This window comes from Heterodontus francisci, chromosome 47, assembly GCF_036365525.1.
Source record: "Heterodontus francisci isolate sHetFra1 chromosome 47, sHetFra1.hap1, whole genome shotgun sequence".
Taxonomy (NCBI): Eukaryota; Metazoa; Chordata; class Chondrichthyes; order Heterodontiformes; family Heterodontidae; genus Heterodontus; species Heterodontus francisci.
In genome coordinates, this window is record NC_090417.1 from 7,909,595 (window position 1) to 7,925,070 (window position 15,476).

General features: G+C 45.6%; 1 protein-coding gene across 1 annotated transcript; it reads right to left on the reverse strand.

Annotated features, from left to right (window-relative positions):
* Window positions 1-9,573: 9,573 nt before the first annotated feature.
* Window positions 9,574-14,290, reverse strand: mrps24 (mitochondrial ribosomal protein S24). The gene is made up of 4 exons (XM_068023362.1): window positions 14,183-14,290; window positions 11,753-11,821; window positions 11,129-11,240; window positions 9,574-10,672 (listed from the first exon to the last, which is right to left on the reverse strand). The coding sequence occupies exons 1-4, from the start codon at window positions 14,222-14,224 to the stop codon at window positions 10,389-10,391; spliced, it is 507 nt and encodes a 168-aa protein (XP_067879463.1). The 5' UTR covers window positions 14,225-14,290; the 3' UTR covers window positions 9,574-10,388.
* Between the last annotated feature and the right edge of the window lie 1,186 nt (window positions 14,291-15,476).

A 15,476-nucleotide genomic window follows, 5' to 3' on the forward strand; every position in this document is an offset into this window, starting at 1 on the left:
GTCGCCGATATTGCTGGATGGAGCATTTCTGACGTCCTGTCCCATGATGTTCGCTTTCTTGAGGCTGATGGTTCGGCCAAATTCATTGCAGGCAGCCGCAATCCTGTCGATGAGTCTCTGCAGACAGTCTTCTGTGTGAGATGTTAATGCAGCATCAGCAAAGAGGAGTTCCCTGACGAAGACTTTCCGTACTTTGGTCTTCGCTCTAAGACTGGCAAGGTTGAACAACCTGCCCCCTGATCTTGTGTGGAGGAAAATTCCTTCTTCTGAAGACTTCAACGCATGTGAGAGTAGCAGTGAGAAGAAGATCCCAAACAGTGTAGGTGCGAGAACACAGCCTTGTTTCATACCACTCAGGATAGGAAAGGGGTCTTTCCCACCCTATTCCTATTTATATGGCGATTGAAGACTTTGGGATTCCCTTTTCTAGGAACATAGGAACAGGGGGAGACCATTCAGTCCATCAAGCCTGCTCCGCCATTCAATGAGATCATGGCTGATCATCTACCTCAATGCCACTTTTCTGCACTATCTCCATATCCCTTGAAGCCATTTGAACAAAGAACAAAGAAAATTACAGCACAGGAACAGGCCCTTCGGCCCTCCAAGCCTGCGCTGATCCAGATCCTCCATCTAAACATGACGCCTATTTTCTAAGGGTCTGTATCTCTTTACCTGGATATCGATCAATTTCTGTCTTGAACATGCTCAATGATTGAGCTTCCACCACCCTCTGGGGTAGAGAAAATTCCGCCTCATCTCAGTCTCAAAATGGTCTACCCCTTATTCTAAGACCATGTCCCCTGTTCTAGATTCACCAGCCAGTGGAAACATCCTATCTGCATCTACCCTGTCACCCACTGTAAGAATTTTCTAAGTTTCAATGCCATCACCCCTTATTCTTTGAAATTCTAGAGAATACAGGCCCAGTTTCTGCAATCTCGCCTCATAAGACAATCCCACCATCCCAGGGAGTAGTCTGGCAAACCTCCATTGCACTCCCTCGATTGCAAGTATATCCTTCCTTCAATAAGGAGACCAAAACTCTACACAATACTCCAGGTGCGGTCTCGCCAAGGCTTTATACAATTGCAACAATACACCTTACTCCTGTACTCAAATCCCCTTGCAATGAAGGCCAACATACCATTTGCCTTCCAAATTGATTGTTGCCTTTTATCTTTGAGTGACTCATGAACAAGGACACCCAGGTCCCTTTGGACATCAACACTTCCCAACCTCTCACCATTTAAGAAATATTCTGTCTTTACTACCAAAGTGGATAACTTCACATTTATTCCATCTGCCATGTTTTTGCCCATTCACTTAGCCTGTCCAAGTCCCCTTGAAGCCTCCTTGCACCTTCCTCACAACTTACATTCCCACTTAGTTTTGAGTCCTCCACAAACTTGGAAATATTACAATTGTTCCCACATCCAAATCATTTAGATAGATTGTGAACAGCTGTGGCCCCAGGACTAATCCGTCCAGTACCCCACTAGTAACAGCCTGCCATCCTGAGAATGACCTGTTTATTCCTACTCTCTGCTTTCTGTCTCTGAACCAATTCTCAATCCATAGCAGTATATTACCCCAGTCCCATGTGCTATAATTCTGTTTACTAACCTCCTGTGTGCGACCTTATCAAAGCCTTCTGAAAATCCAAATGCACCACATCCACTGGTTCTCCTTTATCAGTGCTATAAGTAACATCCTCAAAAAACTCCACCAGGTTTATCAAACATGATTTCCCTTTCTTAATCCATGTTGACAATACCCCATTTTACTATTGTCTTCCAAGTGTCCAGTTATCACAACCTTTGCTTTGGCAGGCTTTCACTAGTGGGGTACCCCAACGATCAGTGCTTGGGTCCCAGCTGTTCACAATATTTATCAATGATTTGGATGTGGGGCATAAATGTAGTATTTCCAGCTTCACAGATGACACAAAACTAGGTGGGAATGTGTGTTGTGAGAAAGATGCAAAGCAGCTTCAAGGGGATTGAGACAGACTTAGTGAGTGGGCAAGATTGTGGCAGATGGAATATAATGTGGAAAAATGTGAGGTTATCCACTTTGGTAGGAGGAACAGATGTGCAGAGTATTTCGAAAAATGGTAAGAGATTAGAAACTGGTGATGTACAAAGAAACCTGGGAATCTTTGTCAATAAGTCACTGAAAGCTAACATGCAGTGCAGCAAGCAATTAGGAAGGCTAATGGTTTGTTACCCTTTATCGCAAAAGGATTTGAGTACAGGAGTACTGAAGTCTTGCTTCAATTGTATAGAGCCTTGGTTAGACCGTACCTGGAGTACTGTGTGCAATTTTGGTCCCCTTACCTTAGGAAGGGTATTATTGCCAGAGAGGGAGTGCAACGAAGGTTCACCAGACTTGTTCCAGGGATGGTGGGACTGTCCTATGTAGTGAGATTGGGGAAACCGGGCCTGTATTCTCTAGAGTTTCGAAGAATGAGAGGTGATCTCATTGAAACCTACAAAATACTTCAAGGGAAAGACAGGGGAGATGCAGCTAAGATGTTTCTCTTGGTTGGGGAGTCTAGAACCAGGGGACACAATTTCAAAATAAGGAGGAAGCCACTTAGGACAGAGATGAGGAGAAATGTCTTTCACCAGAGGGTTATGAATCTTTGGAATTCTCTACCCCAGAGGGCTGTGGAAGCTCAGTCATTTGCGTATGTTTAAAGCAGAGATTGATAGATTTCTAAATACCAATGACATAAGGGGATCTGAGGATCTTCTTCTTCTTCGGCCTCCTTGTCTCGAGAGACAATGGGTAAGCGCCTGGAGGTGGTCAGTGGTTTGTGGAGCAGCGCCTGGAGTGGCTATAAAGGCCAATACTAGAGTGACAGACTCTTCCACAGGTGCTGCAGATAAAATTGGTTGTCGGGGCTGTTACACAGTTGGCTCTCCCCTTGCGCTTCTGTCTTTTTTCCTGCCAACTGCTAAGTCTCTTCGACTCGCCACACTTTAGCTCCGCCTTTATGGCTGTCCGCCAGCTCTGGCGATCGCTGGCAACTGATTCCCACGACTTGTGATCAATGTTACAGGACTTCATGTCGCATTTGCAGACGTCTTTAAAGCGGAGACATGGACGGCCAGTCGGTCTGATACCAGTGGCAAGCTCGCTGTACAATGTGTCCTTGGGGATCCTGCCATCTTCCATGCGGCTCACATGGCCAAGCCATGTCAAGTGTTGCTGGCTCAGTAGGGTGCATATGCTGGGGATGTTGGCCGCCTCGAGGACTACTGTGTTGGAGATGCGGTCCTGCCGCCTGATGCCAAGTATTCTCCGGAGGCAGCGAAGATGGAATGAATTGAGACATCGCTCTTGGCTGACATACGTTGTCCAGGCCTCGCTGCCGTACAGCAAGGTACTGAGGACACAGGCTTGATACACTCGGACTTTTGTGTTCCGTGTCAGTGCGCCATTTTCCCACACTCTCTTGGCCAGTCTGGACATAGCAGAGGAAGCCTTTCCCATGCGCTTGTTGATTGCTACATCGAGAGACAGGATACTGGTGATAGTTGAGCCTCAGTAGGTGAACTCTTGAACCACTTCCAGAGTGTGGTCACCGATATTGATGGATGGAGCATTTCTAACGTCCTGCCCCATGATGTTCGTTTTCTTGAGGCTGATGGTTAGGCCAAATTCATTGCATGCAGCTGCAATCCTGTCGATGAGACTCTGCAGACACTCTTCAGTGTGAGATGTTAATGCAGCATCGTCAGCAAAGAGGAGTTCCCTGATGAGGACTTTCCGTACTTTGGTCTTCGCTCTTAGATGGGCAAGGTTGAACAAGATGCCCCCTGATCTTGGAGGAAAATTCCTTCTTCTGAAGACTTGAACGCATGTGAGAGCAGCAGGGAGAAGAAAATCCCAAACAGTGTAGGTGCGAGAACACAGCCCTGTTTCACGCCACTCAGGATTGGAAAGGGGTCTGATGAGGCGCTACTATGCTGAATAGTGCCTTTCGTATTGTCATGGAATGAGGTGATGATACTTGGTAGCGTTGTTGGACATCTGATCTTTTCTAGTAGTCTGAAGAGACCACATCTGCTGACGAGGTCAGAGGCTTTGGTGAGATCAATGAAAGCAACATAGAGGGGCATCTGTTGTTCGCGGCATTTCTCCTGTCGCTGACGAAGGGAGAACAGCATGTCAATGGTGGATCCCTCTGCTCGAAAGCCACACTGTGCCTCAGGGTAGACACGCTCGGCCAGCATCTGGAGCCTGTTTAAAGCGACTCGAGCGAAGACTTTCCCCACTATGCTGAGCAGGGAGATTCCACGGTAGTTGTTGCAGTCACCGCGGTCACCTTTGTTTTTATAGAGGGTGATGATATTGACATTGCGCATGTCCTGTGGTACTGCTCCCTCATCCCAGCACAGGCAAAGCAGGTCGTGCAGAGCTGAGAGTATGGCAGGCTTAGCACTCTTCATTATTTCAGGAGTATTGCCGTCCTTCCCAGGGGCATTTCCGCTGGCCAGAGAATCAATGGCATCACTGAGTTCCGATTTTGTTGACTGTACGTCCAGCTCATCCATGACTGGCAGAGACTGGGCTGCATTGAGGGCGGTCTCAGTGACAACATTCTCCCTGGAGTACAGTTCTAGGTAGTGCTTCACCCAGCGGTCCATTTGCTTGCGTTGGTCAGTGATTGTGTCCCCTGATTTAGATTTGAGGGGGGCGATCTTCTTGATGGTTGACCCAAAAGCTCTCTTAATGCCATCATACATTCCTCTGATGTTTCCGGTGTCTGAGGCCAGCTGAATATGACTGCATAGGTGTTGCCAGTAGTCATTTGCGCAGCGCCTGGTTGTTCTTTGTGCAACACTTCTGGCGGTTTTAAGTGCTACGGATGTTAACTCACTGGGGGCTTTTTTGTAGTTCAGCAGTGCAATGCGCTTAGCGGCTGTGACAGGTTCCAGCTCTTCAAAATGAGATTGAAACCAGTCTGCATTCCGCTTCACACGTTTGCCATAGGTGGTCATGGCTGACTCATAGATGGCGTCTCTGATGTGGGCCCACTTGGTCTCTGCGTCCCCTGTGGGAGTGTTTTGAAGGGCTTTTTCAAGTGAATTTAGAAGGGGATATGAGGATAGTGTTGGAAAAAGGCATTGAAGTAGATGATCAGCCATGATCGTAATTGAATAGTGGTGCAGGCGCGATGGGCAAAATAGCCTACTCCTGCTCTGATGTTTATAATAGATTGTAACATTTTCCCTACTGTTGATGTCAAACTAACAGGTCTGTCATTCTCCATTTGACCTCGCTAACCCTTAAGTAGCAGGGTTACATTTGCTACTTTCCAGTCTGCAGGAACCTTTCCAGAAATTATAGAATTTTGAAAGATAACCATCCAATATCTCTACACCAGCCAAATAGATTCTGTCCTTGACCCCTCGGAGACATCCTTTCTCTCCAGCACTGCAATACTCTCCTTCATCAATAGCACCATTCCTCCCACTTTTTTCCATTTCCTATCTTTCTTGAACACGTTGAATCCAGGAATATGTAATAGCCAATTGTGCCCTTCTTGGAGCCAGGTCTTGGTTACAGCCTACACAAAAAGCCCGTTCTCCCATTGTCTGGTCCAAACTGCACAGGCCGCACGGCATCGTGGGACTGTCGTCCTCCTTCTTCAGCATTTACAGCTCCAACAACTTGGATTGATATTGCGCCTTTAATGTGCCCAAACGCCCCTTCAGGCACGTCACAGCAGTGCTGCAAAATTAAACTTGACCCTCAGCCACTGAAAGGAAATCTTTCTGCAGCTGGCCAAAAACTTGGTCCAAGAGAAGAATGTAAGAGGGAGGGTGAAAGAGTTCCAGAGCTGGAGGAATGGCTGCCAAGGGTGCAGTGATTAAAATCTGGCATGTTCAAGAGGCCAGAATTGAAGGAGTGCAGTTATCTCAGATGATTGCAAAAATAGGGAAGGGACGGGGCTATGGCGGGATGCGAAGACAAGGATGAGAATTTTAAAATCGAGCTATCGCTTGACCGACACCCAATGTCGATCAGCTGGCACAGGGCTGATGGGACCTGATACCACAAAGGGCATGGGGAGCAGAGTTTTGGATGACCTTAAGTTTTTGTAGAATGTGGGAAGCCAGCCAGAACAAAAAACAGCAGAGTGAACTGGCAACAGTGTGTGTTGTGGACCATGTGGTAAGTGGGGAATTTGGAGCAATTGGGAATTCAGTGGCAAGGGGGAAGGAGGAGTGCTGCTTTTTTTGCTGTTATTTTACCTCCAGTCACTGGTGAGTGTTCCTCTTTTGTCACCAAGCTAGGAGACTGTAACTTGCTATTACTTTAGCTAACTAAATTCGTAACTAGTCAACTAATCAAATAAATAAACAGACATGGCAGAGCAGCTGGTGTTTGTAACTGTAACATGTGGGAATCTGTGGAATGCATTGCAGTCCCAGAAAACCATATCTGGAGTAAGTGGCTGCAGTTTGATCAACTTCGGCTCAGAGTTGCTGACCTAGAGTCTGAGTTGTAGACATTGTGGGGGCAGTAGGGAGGAGCAGTGTAACCTGGACACTGACTAAAAGGTATGGTGGTCAATATTCAGTGGAAAACATTGAAAGGAACAATTCAAAATGTTCAACAAAAATAAATACCATTAAAAAAACAAAAACTCAGCAAGAAAGATCTGAGGAGGTTAAGGATAGTATTTAACGAAGAGGCTTGCAATGTTGCAAAGAAATGTAGTAAGCCAGAGGATTGGGAGTGTTTTGGTAACCAGCAAAGATCCACCAAAATGTTGATAAAAAGGGAAAACATAGAATAGGAGAGTAAACTAGCCAGGAATATAAACAGTTGGAAAAGTATAGAAAAATGAGAGTAGCAAAAGGAAACCCTTAGGGACAGAGACAGGAAAAATCAGGGTAAAGGAGGAAATATCAGAGACACTGAACAAATATTTTGGGTTTGTCTTTACAGTAAAAAACACAAGTTACTGAGCAGAAATAGAGGGTAACCTCGGGGCTAATAAGAGTGAGAAAATTAAGGCAATTGATTTAAGCAGAGAAAAAGTACTGGAGAAACTTAAGAGGCTAAAATCTGACAAATCTTGATGGCTTCCATGCTAGGGTTCTAAAAGAGCGAGCTGCAAAGAGAGTGGATGTGCTGCTTATGATTTTTCAAACTTGGCTACATTCCAGAACGGTCCCATCAGATTGGAAGTTAGCAAATGTAACACTGCTATCCCAGAAAAGGAGAGAGAAAACAGGAATTACAGGCCAGCTCGCCTGTAATCTGGCAAGTGCTGGAGCTCCCCTCCACATCACACACCATCCTTATTTGGAAATAGAATTGCTATTCCTTCATTGTTATGGGGTCAAAATCCTAGAACTCGTTCCCAACCAGCATTGTGGGTATACCTGCCCCACATGAACTGCAGCGATTCAAGAACGTGTCCACCACCTTCAAGGGAAATTAGGGATGGGCAGTAAAAGCTGGCCTTGCCAGTGACTCCCATAGACTGTCAATGACTTAAAAAGGTATAAACGAGCACACAGCTCACACAACTTCACTGGCAGGTCTGATCCACTGCTGGAGGTTACTCCACTATAACTGAGGCTGTGTTGTGCCTTCAGATACTTTTAATCTTCCTGTCTGTGAGAGACTTTAACCTTTAAGAGATACTAATTTCAGATGAGGAACTTGTCTTTTCAGGATTTACTGAAGAAAATCTGCGTTCATCTGTCTTCAGTATGGAGAAGAATGATGTAGATGCAGAGATCAGGGAGGGGGATTGTGATACACTTGAACAAATTAGCATTGAAAGGGAGGAGGTAGTAGCCGTTTTAGCGGGCTTAAAAGTGGATAAATCCCCAGGCCCAGATTAGATGTATCCAAGGCTGTTATGTGAGGCAAGGGAGGAGTTAGCAGCGGCTCTGACACAAATTTTCAAATTCTCTCTGGCCACAGGAGAGGTACCAGAGGAATGGAGGACAGAGAATCTGGTACCATTATTCAAGAAGGGTAGCAGGGACAAACCAGGTAATCACAGGCCAGTGAGTCTAACATCAGTGGTAGGGAAACTATTGGAAAAAATTCTGAGGGACAGGATTAATCTCCACTTGGAGAGGCAGGGAATAATCATAGATCGTCAGCATGGCTTTGTCAGGGGAGATCATGTCTAACAAATTTGATTGAATTTTTTGAGGAGGTGATGAGGTGTGTAGAGGAGGGTAAAGCAGTTTATGTAGTTGACATGGACTTCAGTAGGCTTTTGATAAGGTCCCGCATGGGAGATTGGTCAAGAAGGTAAGAGCCCATGGGATCCAGGGCAATTTGGATCCAAAATTGGCTTAGGAGCAGGAGGGTTGTTTTTGTGATTGGAAGCCTGTGATCGGTGGTGCACCGCAGGGATCGGTGCTGGGCCCCTTGCTGATTGTAGTGTACATTAATGATTTAGACGTAAATATAGGAGGTATGATCAGCAAATTCACATGACACGAAAATTTGTGGTGTCATAAATAGTGAGGAGGAAAGCCTTCGATTACAGGACGATATAGATGGGCGGGTAAGGTGGGCGGAGCAGTGGCAAATGGAATTTAATCCTGAGAAGTGTGAGGTGATGCATTTTGGGAGGACTAACAGGGCAAGGGAATATACAATGGATGGTAGGACCCTAGGAAGTACAGAAAGTCAGAAGGACCTTGGTGTACTTGTCCATAGATCACTGAAGGCAGCAGCACAGGTAGATAAGGTGGTTCGGAAGGCATATGGGATACTTGCCTTTATTAGCCGAGGCATAGAATATAAGAGCAGGGAGGTTATGATGGAGTTGTATAAAACGCTAGTTAGGTCACAGCTGGAGTACTGTGTACAGTTCTGGGCACCGCACTATAGGAAGGATGTGATTGCACTGGAGAGGGTGCAGAGGAGAATCAGCAGGATGTTGCCTGGGCTGGAGACATTTCAGCTATGAAGAGAGATAGGGTATGCTAGGGTTGTTTTCATCAGAGCAGAGAAAGCTGAGGGGGGAATACAAAATTATGAGGGATGTGGAAAGGAAGAAACTTTTGACCTTAGCGGAGGTGTCAATAACCAGGGGGCACAGATTTAATGTAAGGGGCAGGAGGTTTAGAAGGGCTTTGAGGAAAGAATTTTTCATCCAGAGGGTGGTTGGAATCTGGAACACACTGCCTGAAGAGGTGGGAGAGGCAGGAACCCTCACAACATTTAAGTATTTAGATGAGTACTTGAAACGCCAAGGCATGCAAGGCGATGGGCCAAATGTTGGAAAATGGGATTAGAATAGATAGGCTTGATGGTCGATGTGGACATGGTGCACCGAAGGGCCTGTTCTGTGCTGTGTAACTCGATGACAAACAAATCAAAAAAATTGCAGGTTTGCTGCTGTCCTCTTGTAATGAAGAGAAGCACCTGTAGAGGGCAGCATACATTACTGACCCTTCAACTTTCAGTGGTTGAAACATCATCTTTAACATTATCTTTCCCTTCTGTTTCCAAACTATAATTAAAATAGTCTACAACTCGTGACTGTTAAATGGATTATAGACCATGAAAATGTGGTTAGGATTTTACAGTGAGTTTATGAAGAGAAGACTTCAATTGTACAGCACACTTACAATTGTAGATAGTCTCTATAATAGTCAAATCATGGTGTACTTCAGAATTAGAGATAAGTCCCGTTCAGTATTCTTTTGATGCGATAGCAAGACTGGGGATGTGCTACAATCTATTGCTGCAATGCACATGGGTGCTGTCAAATGGAAAATGCTGCAGAGTTCAGAGACTCTCTTCCTTCAGAAGAAAACAGTCTGGCTGTGGCTCCATGAGTCTACAATATCACAGGATCACCACTACCTGTTGGGGACCCATTTAAAATTTCTTCCCCTCACTCACGAATCAACCACTAGTATTTCCCAATCAAAAAGAGTGAGATAAGGTGGTATTTAGATCAATTTTTTCTCCTACTTTCCTTGGGACACAGTTCTCCAATAAGCAGCAACTGTCAGAGACGATTGGGAGCATTCAGTAATTTACTGGCCTTCATTGAGTTGCCCTGTAAGTTTGGTAGTGCCTTCTGGTACTAGAAATGGCATGGAATTCAGTGGAACTACGCCTGACTCCTACATTCACAAAGCCCATGGCTTTTAATGCACGCTGCACCCAAAAACATGATTTCTGAGAAAGCAGCTGAAAGGACAAAATGAGATACGGTCACGAACAAAAATATGCCATGTAAAGTCCTGCAGCATTTTCCATTTTGCATCCAAAATATCAAGTCGAACAGAGCTTTTTTTTAAAATTACAAAACAACCAGGCAACGACACTCCATTATTAATGGAAGTCTGTGCCAGCAAATCTTATTTCTGTACATACAGTCAGATGTATTTATAAACAATCTTCTTATCCACTGTCTGCACTTCCATCTTGACGGGACATTTATACAGGTAGGAGAGGAGAATCTCGGTATAGCCTATCAGGAAATAGAACTTTTGAGGTGGCAGTTTCTGAATGAAGATGGCACAGATGATAATGACGTTTGCTCTTCTCTTCACCACCACTTCATTGGCCAGACATCCATGGAATGTTCCAAAAATAAACTTGCGAATGAAAACGTCTTCGATTGTGCGGTCTGCAGCTCCTTCTTCACCATCCAGGTTGCCTGAATCAAGTTGAAGATATTTAGTTTCCTTTTAACTGCACTGGCAGCTGTCAAGCAACAGTAAGCTAACACCAGGTTACGTAAGTATTGATGGATTGCCCTCAACAGCACCATCTTCAGGCAGGTCTGCCCAGAACCACTCACATTTTTTTACTCAACCTCAATTGGAAAACATTTTGAAAATACAACAGCATATGCAGATTAAATAGAATTTAAATATAATTCTTTCAATCTTCTCTAATTTAACATTAATCTGCTTTGAATCTATAACAAGCTGTTCTGTTCCAGTGGTTTGCTGGGAAACTGGAAACAATTTTACTGCCTCACATACATTCACTGCATTTTTATGAACTTTACTGCTTCTTTCAGAGTTACGGGGTATTTTGTATTGAACGAGTCATACCCAGAAGGTAATACTATGTACAAAGAAAAAAAATAAAGTTGCAAGTCACTTACTGGTGTGTTGGGACAGCCACCCTTTCCTGTGAGCAATGAAGTGAGGTGGATGTGCCTCCTCGTAGGTAACTGGCTTATCACCCTTGCCAACACGAACTCTGGCAGCTCGGTTCTAGAAAAATGAGTCTGTTTTAGTATCTGTTCCTTGTTACATTGCAAAACCTCTAATCCATTTCTTTCACCCCTCCTTGTCAAAATGTGAGAATCAGAATCGGGTTCTGGCTAACAATTTCGAGACTACAAACCTGCAATGAAAGAATTTGAAATTTACTGCCTACAATTAGAATCATAGAATCTTCCAGCACAGCCTGTCCTGCCAATGCGGGCGCTTTGAAAGAACTCTTCTATTTGGTTTCACATACCAGGTGAGAACCCACAACCGTGCCAATTCGTCCCCTTCAAGTACACGGCCATTTGTCTTCTCAAAGTTACTGTGGAATATGCTATTACTCTATCAGGTGGAGCATTCCAAATCTTAACAACCTTCTCTGTGAAGACATTGCTCCTCATTTCCCCTATGGTTAACTATTTAAAATCTATAACCTCTGGTCAATTACCTCTCCATGTCTCCAAAATCTCCCCCCGACCGCATAATATTTAAACTATCACTTGTAACCCTTTTACCTTGAAGCATGGTGCTGTCATCTGAACACCCCTTCTCTGTGCAATTCCACATCGCCAAGATGCCAAAAGCTGAAATTCAAGTTTACAGTGTTAATCTCTTCAAACTGCATTTTTTTTAAAAAAAGGAAGCTTGATGTCCACTCGAATTGCAAAATTAATTAAACAGCAACATGAAATCAAGGGCTTCTCTCCTCAGCAAAATTTATTGAAGTCCATCTTTCTCTACCTATAATAGTGTAGACTGTTGTGATCCTACTGTTTTTTTTGGGGAGAAATCTGCAGTGTGTCTTTAAGCACTGTTTTCAGAACAAGGAAGCTTCAGGAGTTGGAGAAGGTGCATTCTAGTTGCCGTTGGATACAACCAGAGAGTGGGAACCAACCTCCTTAAAATGGGCATCCTGGTTGCCTTGGATACAGCCACTCAGAGACTAAGGTTAAATATACAATGTTGCAATTAAATTTTTGAAACTAGCTGAAAAACAGGCTTTTGACAGACAGACACACAAACTGTCTGCCAGCATATACTGAAGGAAATCAGAAAGCTCTCCATTTGTCTGTTTGAATCCTATTTCTTATACTCTCAGAATTCTGAAAAGTCATGCCAGATTAATTTCTGAAAAGAAAATAACTACTGACTTTAACTACTGAACTGCAATAGCGAAATTCATCACTGGAGAAGAACAGCATCACTTCAACTGTTGAACACTGACTGTCCGACTGTTGAAGAACCTTTTTTTTCCCTCGTCAGATGGCTGCGAGGATTTCAAGCAGCCTTGGACAGTTCCACATTGGAAGGTTCCACTTCGGCAGGAGCGTAAATACCAAGGATTAGATTAGATTAGAGATACAGCACTGAAACAGGCCCTTCGGCCCACCGAGTCTGTGCCGAACATCAACCACCCATTTATACCAATCCTACACTAATCCCATATTCCTACCAAACATCCCCACCTGTCCCTATATTTCCCTACCACCTACCTATACTAGTGACAATTTATAATGGCCAATTTACCTATCAACCTGCAAGTCTTTTGGCTTGTGGGAGGAAACCGGAGCACCCGGAGAAAACCCACGCAGACACAGGGAGAACTTGCAAACTCCACACAGGCAGTACCCGGAATCGAACCCGGGTCCCTGGAGCTGTGAGGCTGCGGTGCTAACCACTGCGCCACTGTGCCGCCCCTTTGTTACTTTTAACAAAAATGTTGTTCATATCTTAGTAGTGTTTAAGAATTTTGTTTTCTCTAATAAACAGTTCATTTGTTGATCTAAAGATACCTGGTGTGTTTCACCTCATTCGGGGGTGAATAGATATTCACTTTGGCTGTGGTTTTCTTCATTTGGAAAGTTTAAAGTAATATGTTAAGCTATCTGTGGATGGCTGGGACTGAATTGACAGTGCTTTTCTCCCACCACCATGAGAATCATCTATTTTGAGTGGGGGCTTTGTCTTGAGTGGTCGGTCGGAACAAGCCTAAAAACTTTCCACATCCATGCAGGCTGATCCATGTCAAGACTGACCAGCTAATTTATTAATGTAAATTAAAGAATGGCAATAATAAAAAGCACCATTCCACAGAACGTCAGCACAGGAGGAGGCCATTTGGCCAGGACCAAATCCAGCACTGCCTCCTTCCTTCGTGGGCTGGAAGTGTACTGAACAAAAAAGTTCTCCTGCACATGTTTCCGAAGTTTCTCCACACTTGTGCAACTTTTTCCCTCAAACCTCAATTTTTGTTGTGACAGTCAAACAATAAGTTTCGAAGAGTTGAAAATCCTCTTGTGGGAGTCCAGAACGAGGAGGCACTGTTTTGAAATTAGGGGTCACTCTTTTAGGACAGAAATGAGGAATTTTTTTTTCTTTCAGAGTTGTGCGACTTTGAACCTCTCTGTCTCAGACGACGTTTAGGAGGAGAGTCATTGAATATTTTTAAAGGCGAAAATAGATAGATTTTTGTTAGGCAAGGGAATCAAAGGTTATCAGGGGTCGATGTGAATTCAAAATGTCAATCTGCCATGCAGTGTTAGGCAAAAACACTGGTCAACACATTGAAGTTGTGGGAGTAAACTGTGCGCGAATTGACTGTTGCGTTTCCTGCGATACAACAAACATATTTTCTTGACTGGAAAGCGCTTTGAGATTGTGAAAGGGGCAAAATAAACAGAAGCTTCTCAACCGTCGGACATAAAGGTGGGGCGATGTTTAAAAAACGGGAAAGGCTGATGAACGGTCGACCCCCGAACTACCTTTCCACAATTTGGTGTTTTATTTGATCTCTGAAAACAATTTCAGTCAATTCTCCCAGTCGCTGTCAATGCCAATTGTGGAAAAAGACAAGCAAACCCCATGACGATCGGCTATTAATTCCAATTAAAACAGACAAGGACATTCTAAAATTACAACACATATAATGAACTCCATTCACTTACCAACACAGAACAGTAACTGCGCGCCACTCTGGGCGCCGCCATGTGGGATTCGCACAGAATTGTGGGACAAGGGACGAATAGATTGAGGTTTTCTTTAGCCGTCTATTTTATGTATATATGTTTATACCTGGTTAGTAAGGGCTATTGAGTTACAAAAATAAAACAATCATGAACAAAAGAGTTTGCACTAATTTGTGGCCATTTTCGCTAACGGTCGTTGCGCGCGGAATGATCAGTGCGCAGGCGCGGCTGCCACGCGCCGTGAGAGCGGGAAGGCGGCGGCGACGAGGATGACGATGCAGGACCTTGAGGTAAGGTGTTAAAACCAGGCTTTCAACTTCGGCCGAAAAGGCAGCGCCCTTTCAATGACAGTTTCCGAGAGTCGATAATATCCCCCCGTTTGCTGCTGGTCGTCGACGGAGCATGTTTCCCAACGAGGAATGGGGGGGGGAGGGGGAGAGAGAGAGGAATGGGGGGGGGGAGGGGAGAGAGAGAGGAATGGGGGGGGGAGGGGGAGAGAGAGAGGAATGGGGGGTGGGGGAGAGAGAGAGGAATGGGGGGGTGGGGAGAGAGAGAGGAATGAGGGTGTGGGGAGAGAGAGAGGAATGGGGGGGTGGGGAGAGAGAGAGGAATGGGTGGGGTGGGGGAGAGAGAGAGAGAGGAATGGGGGGTGGAGAGAGAGAGAGAGGAATGGGGGGGTGGGGGAGAGAGAGAGGAATGGGGGGTGGGGGAGAGAGAGAGGATGGGGGGGTGGGGAGAGAGAGAGGAATGGGGGGTGGGGAGAGAGAGAGGAATGGGGGGGTGGGGGAGAGAGAGAGGAATGGGGGGGTGGGGGAGAGAGAGAGGAATGAGGGGGTGGGGAGAGAGAGAGGAATGGGGGGGTGGGGAGAGAGAGAGGAATGGGGGGGTGGGGGAGAGAGAGAGGAATGGGGGGGTGGGGGAGAGAGAGAGGAATGGGGGGGTGGGGAGAGAGAGAGGAATGAGGGGGTGGGGGAGAGAGAGAGGAATGGGGGGGTGGGGGAGAGAGAGAGGAATGAGGGGGTGGGGGAGAGAGAGAGGAATGGGGGGGTGGGGGAGAGAGAGAGGAATGGGGGGGTGGGGGAGAGAGAGAGGAATGGGGGGGTGGGGAGAGAGAGAGGAATGGGGGGGTGGGGGAGAGAGAGGAATAGGGGGGTGGGGAGAGAGAGGAATAGGGGGGTGGGGGAGAGAGAGAGAGAGGAATGGGGGTGAGAGAGAGAGGAATGGGGGGGTGGGGGAGAGAGAGAGGAATGGGGGGGTGGGGGAGAGAGAGAGG

What these genes read in the sequence shown, in the direction of transcription:
- mrps24 (XM_068023362.1), bottom strand. Translation starts at nt 14,224, where the DNA reads ATGGCGGCGCCCAGAGTGGCGCGCAGTTACTGTTCTGTGTTG. An exon ending in TGACAGCACCATGCTTCAAG is followed by an intron (nt 11,241 to 11,752) that starts GTAAAAGGGTTA and finishes TCATTTTTCTAG; the next exon opens with AACCGAGCTGCCAGAGTTCG. An exon ending in GTGGCTGTCCCAACACACCA is followed by an intron (nt 10,673 to 11,128) that starts GTAAGTGACTTG and finishes AACTTGATTCAG; the next exon opens with GCAACCTGGATGGTGAAGAA.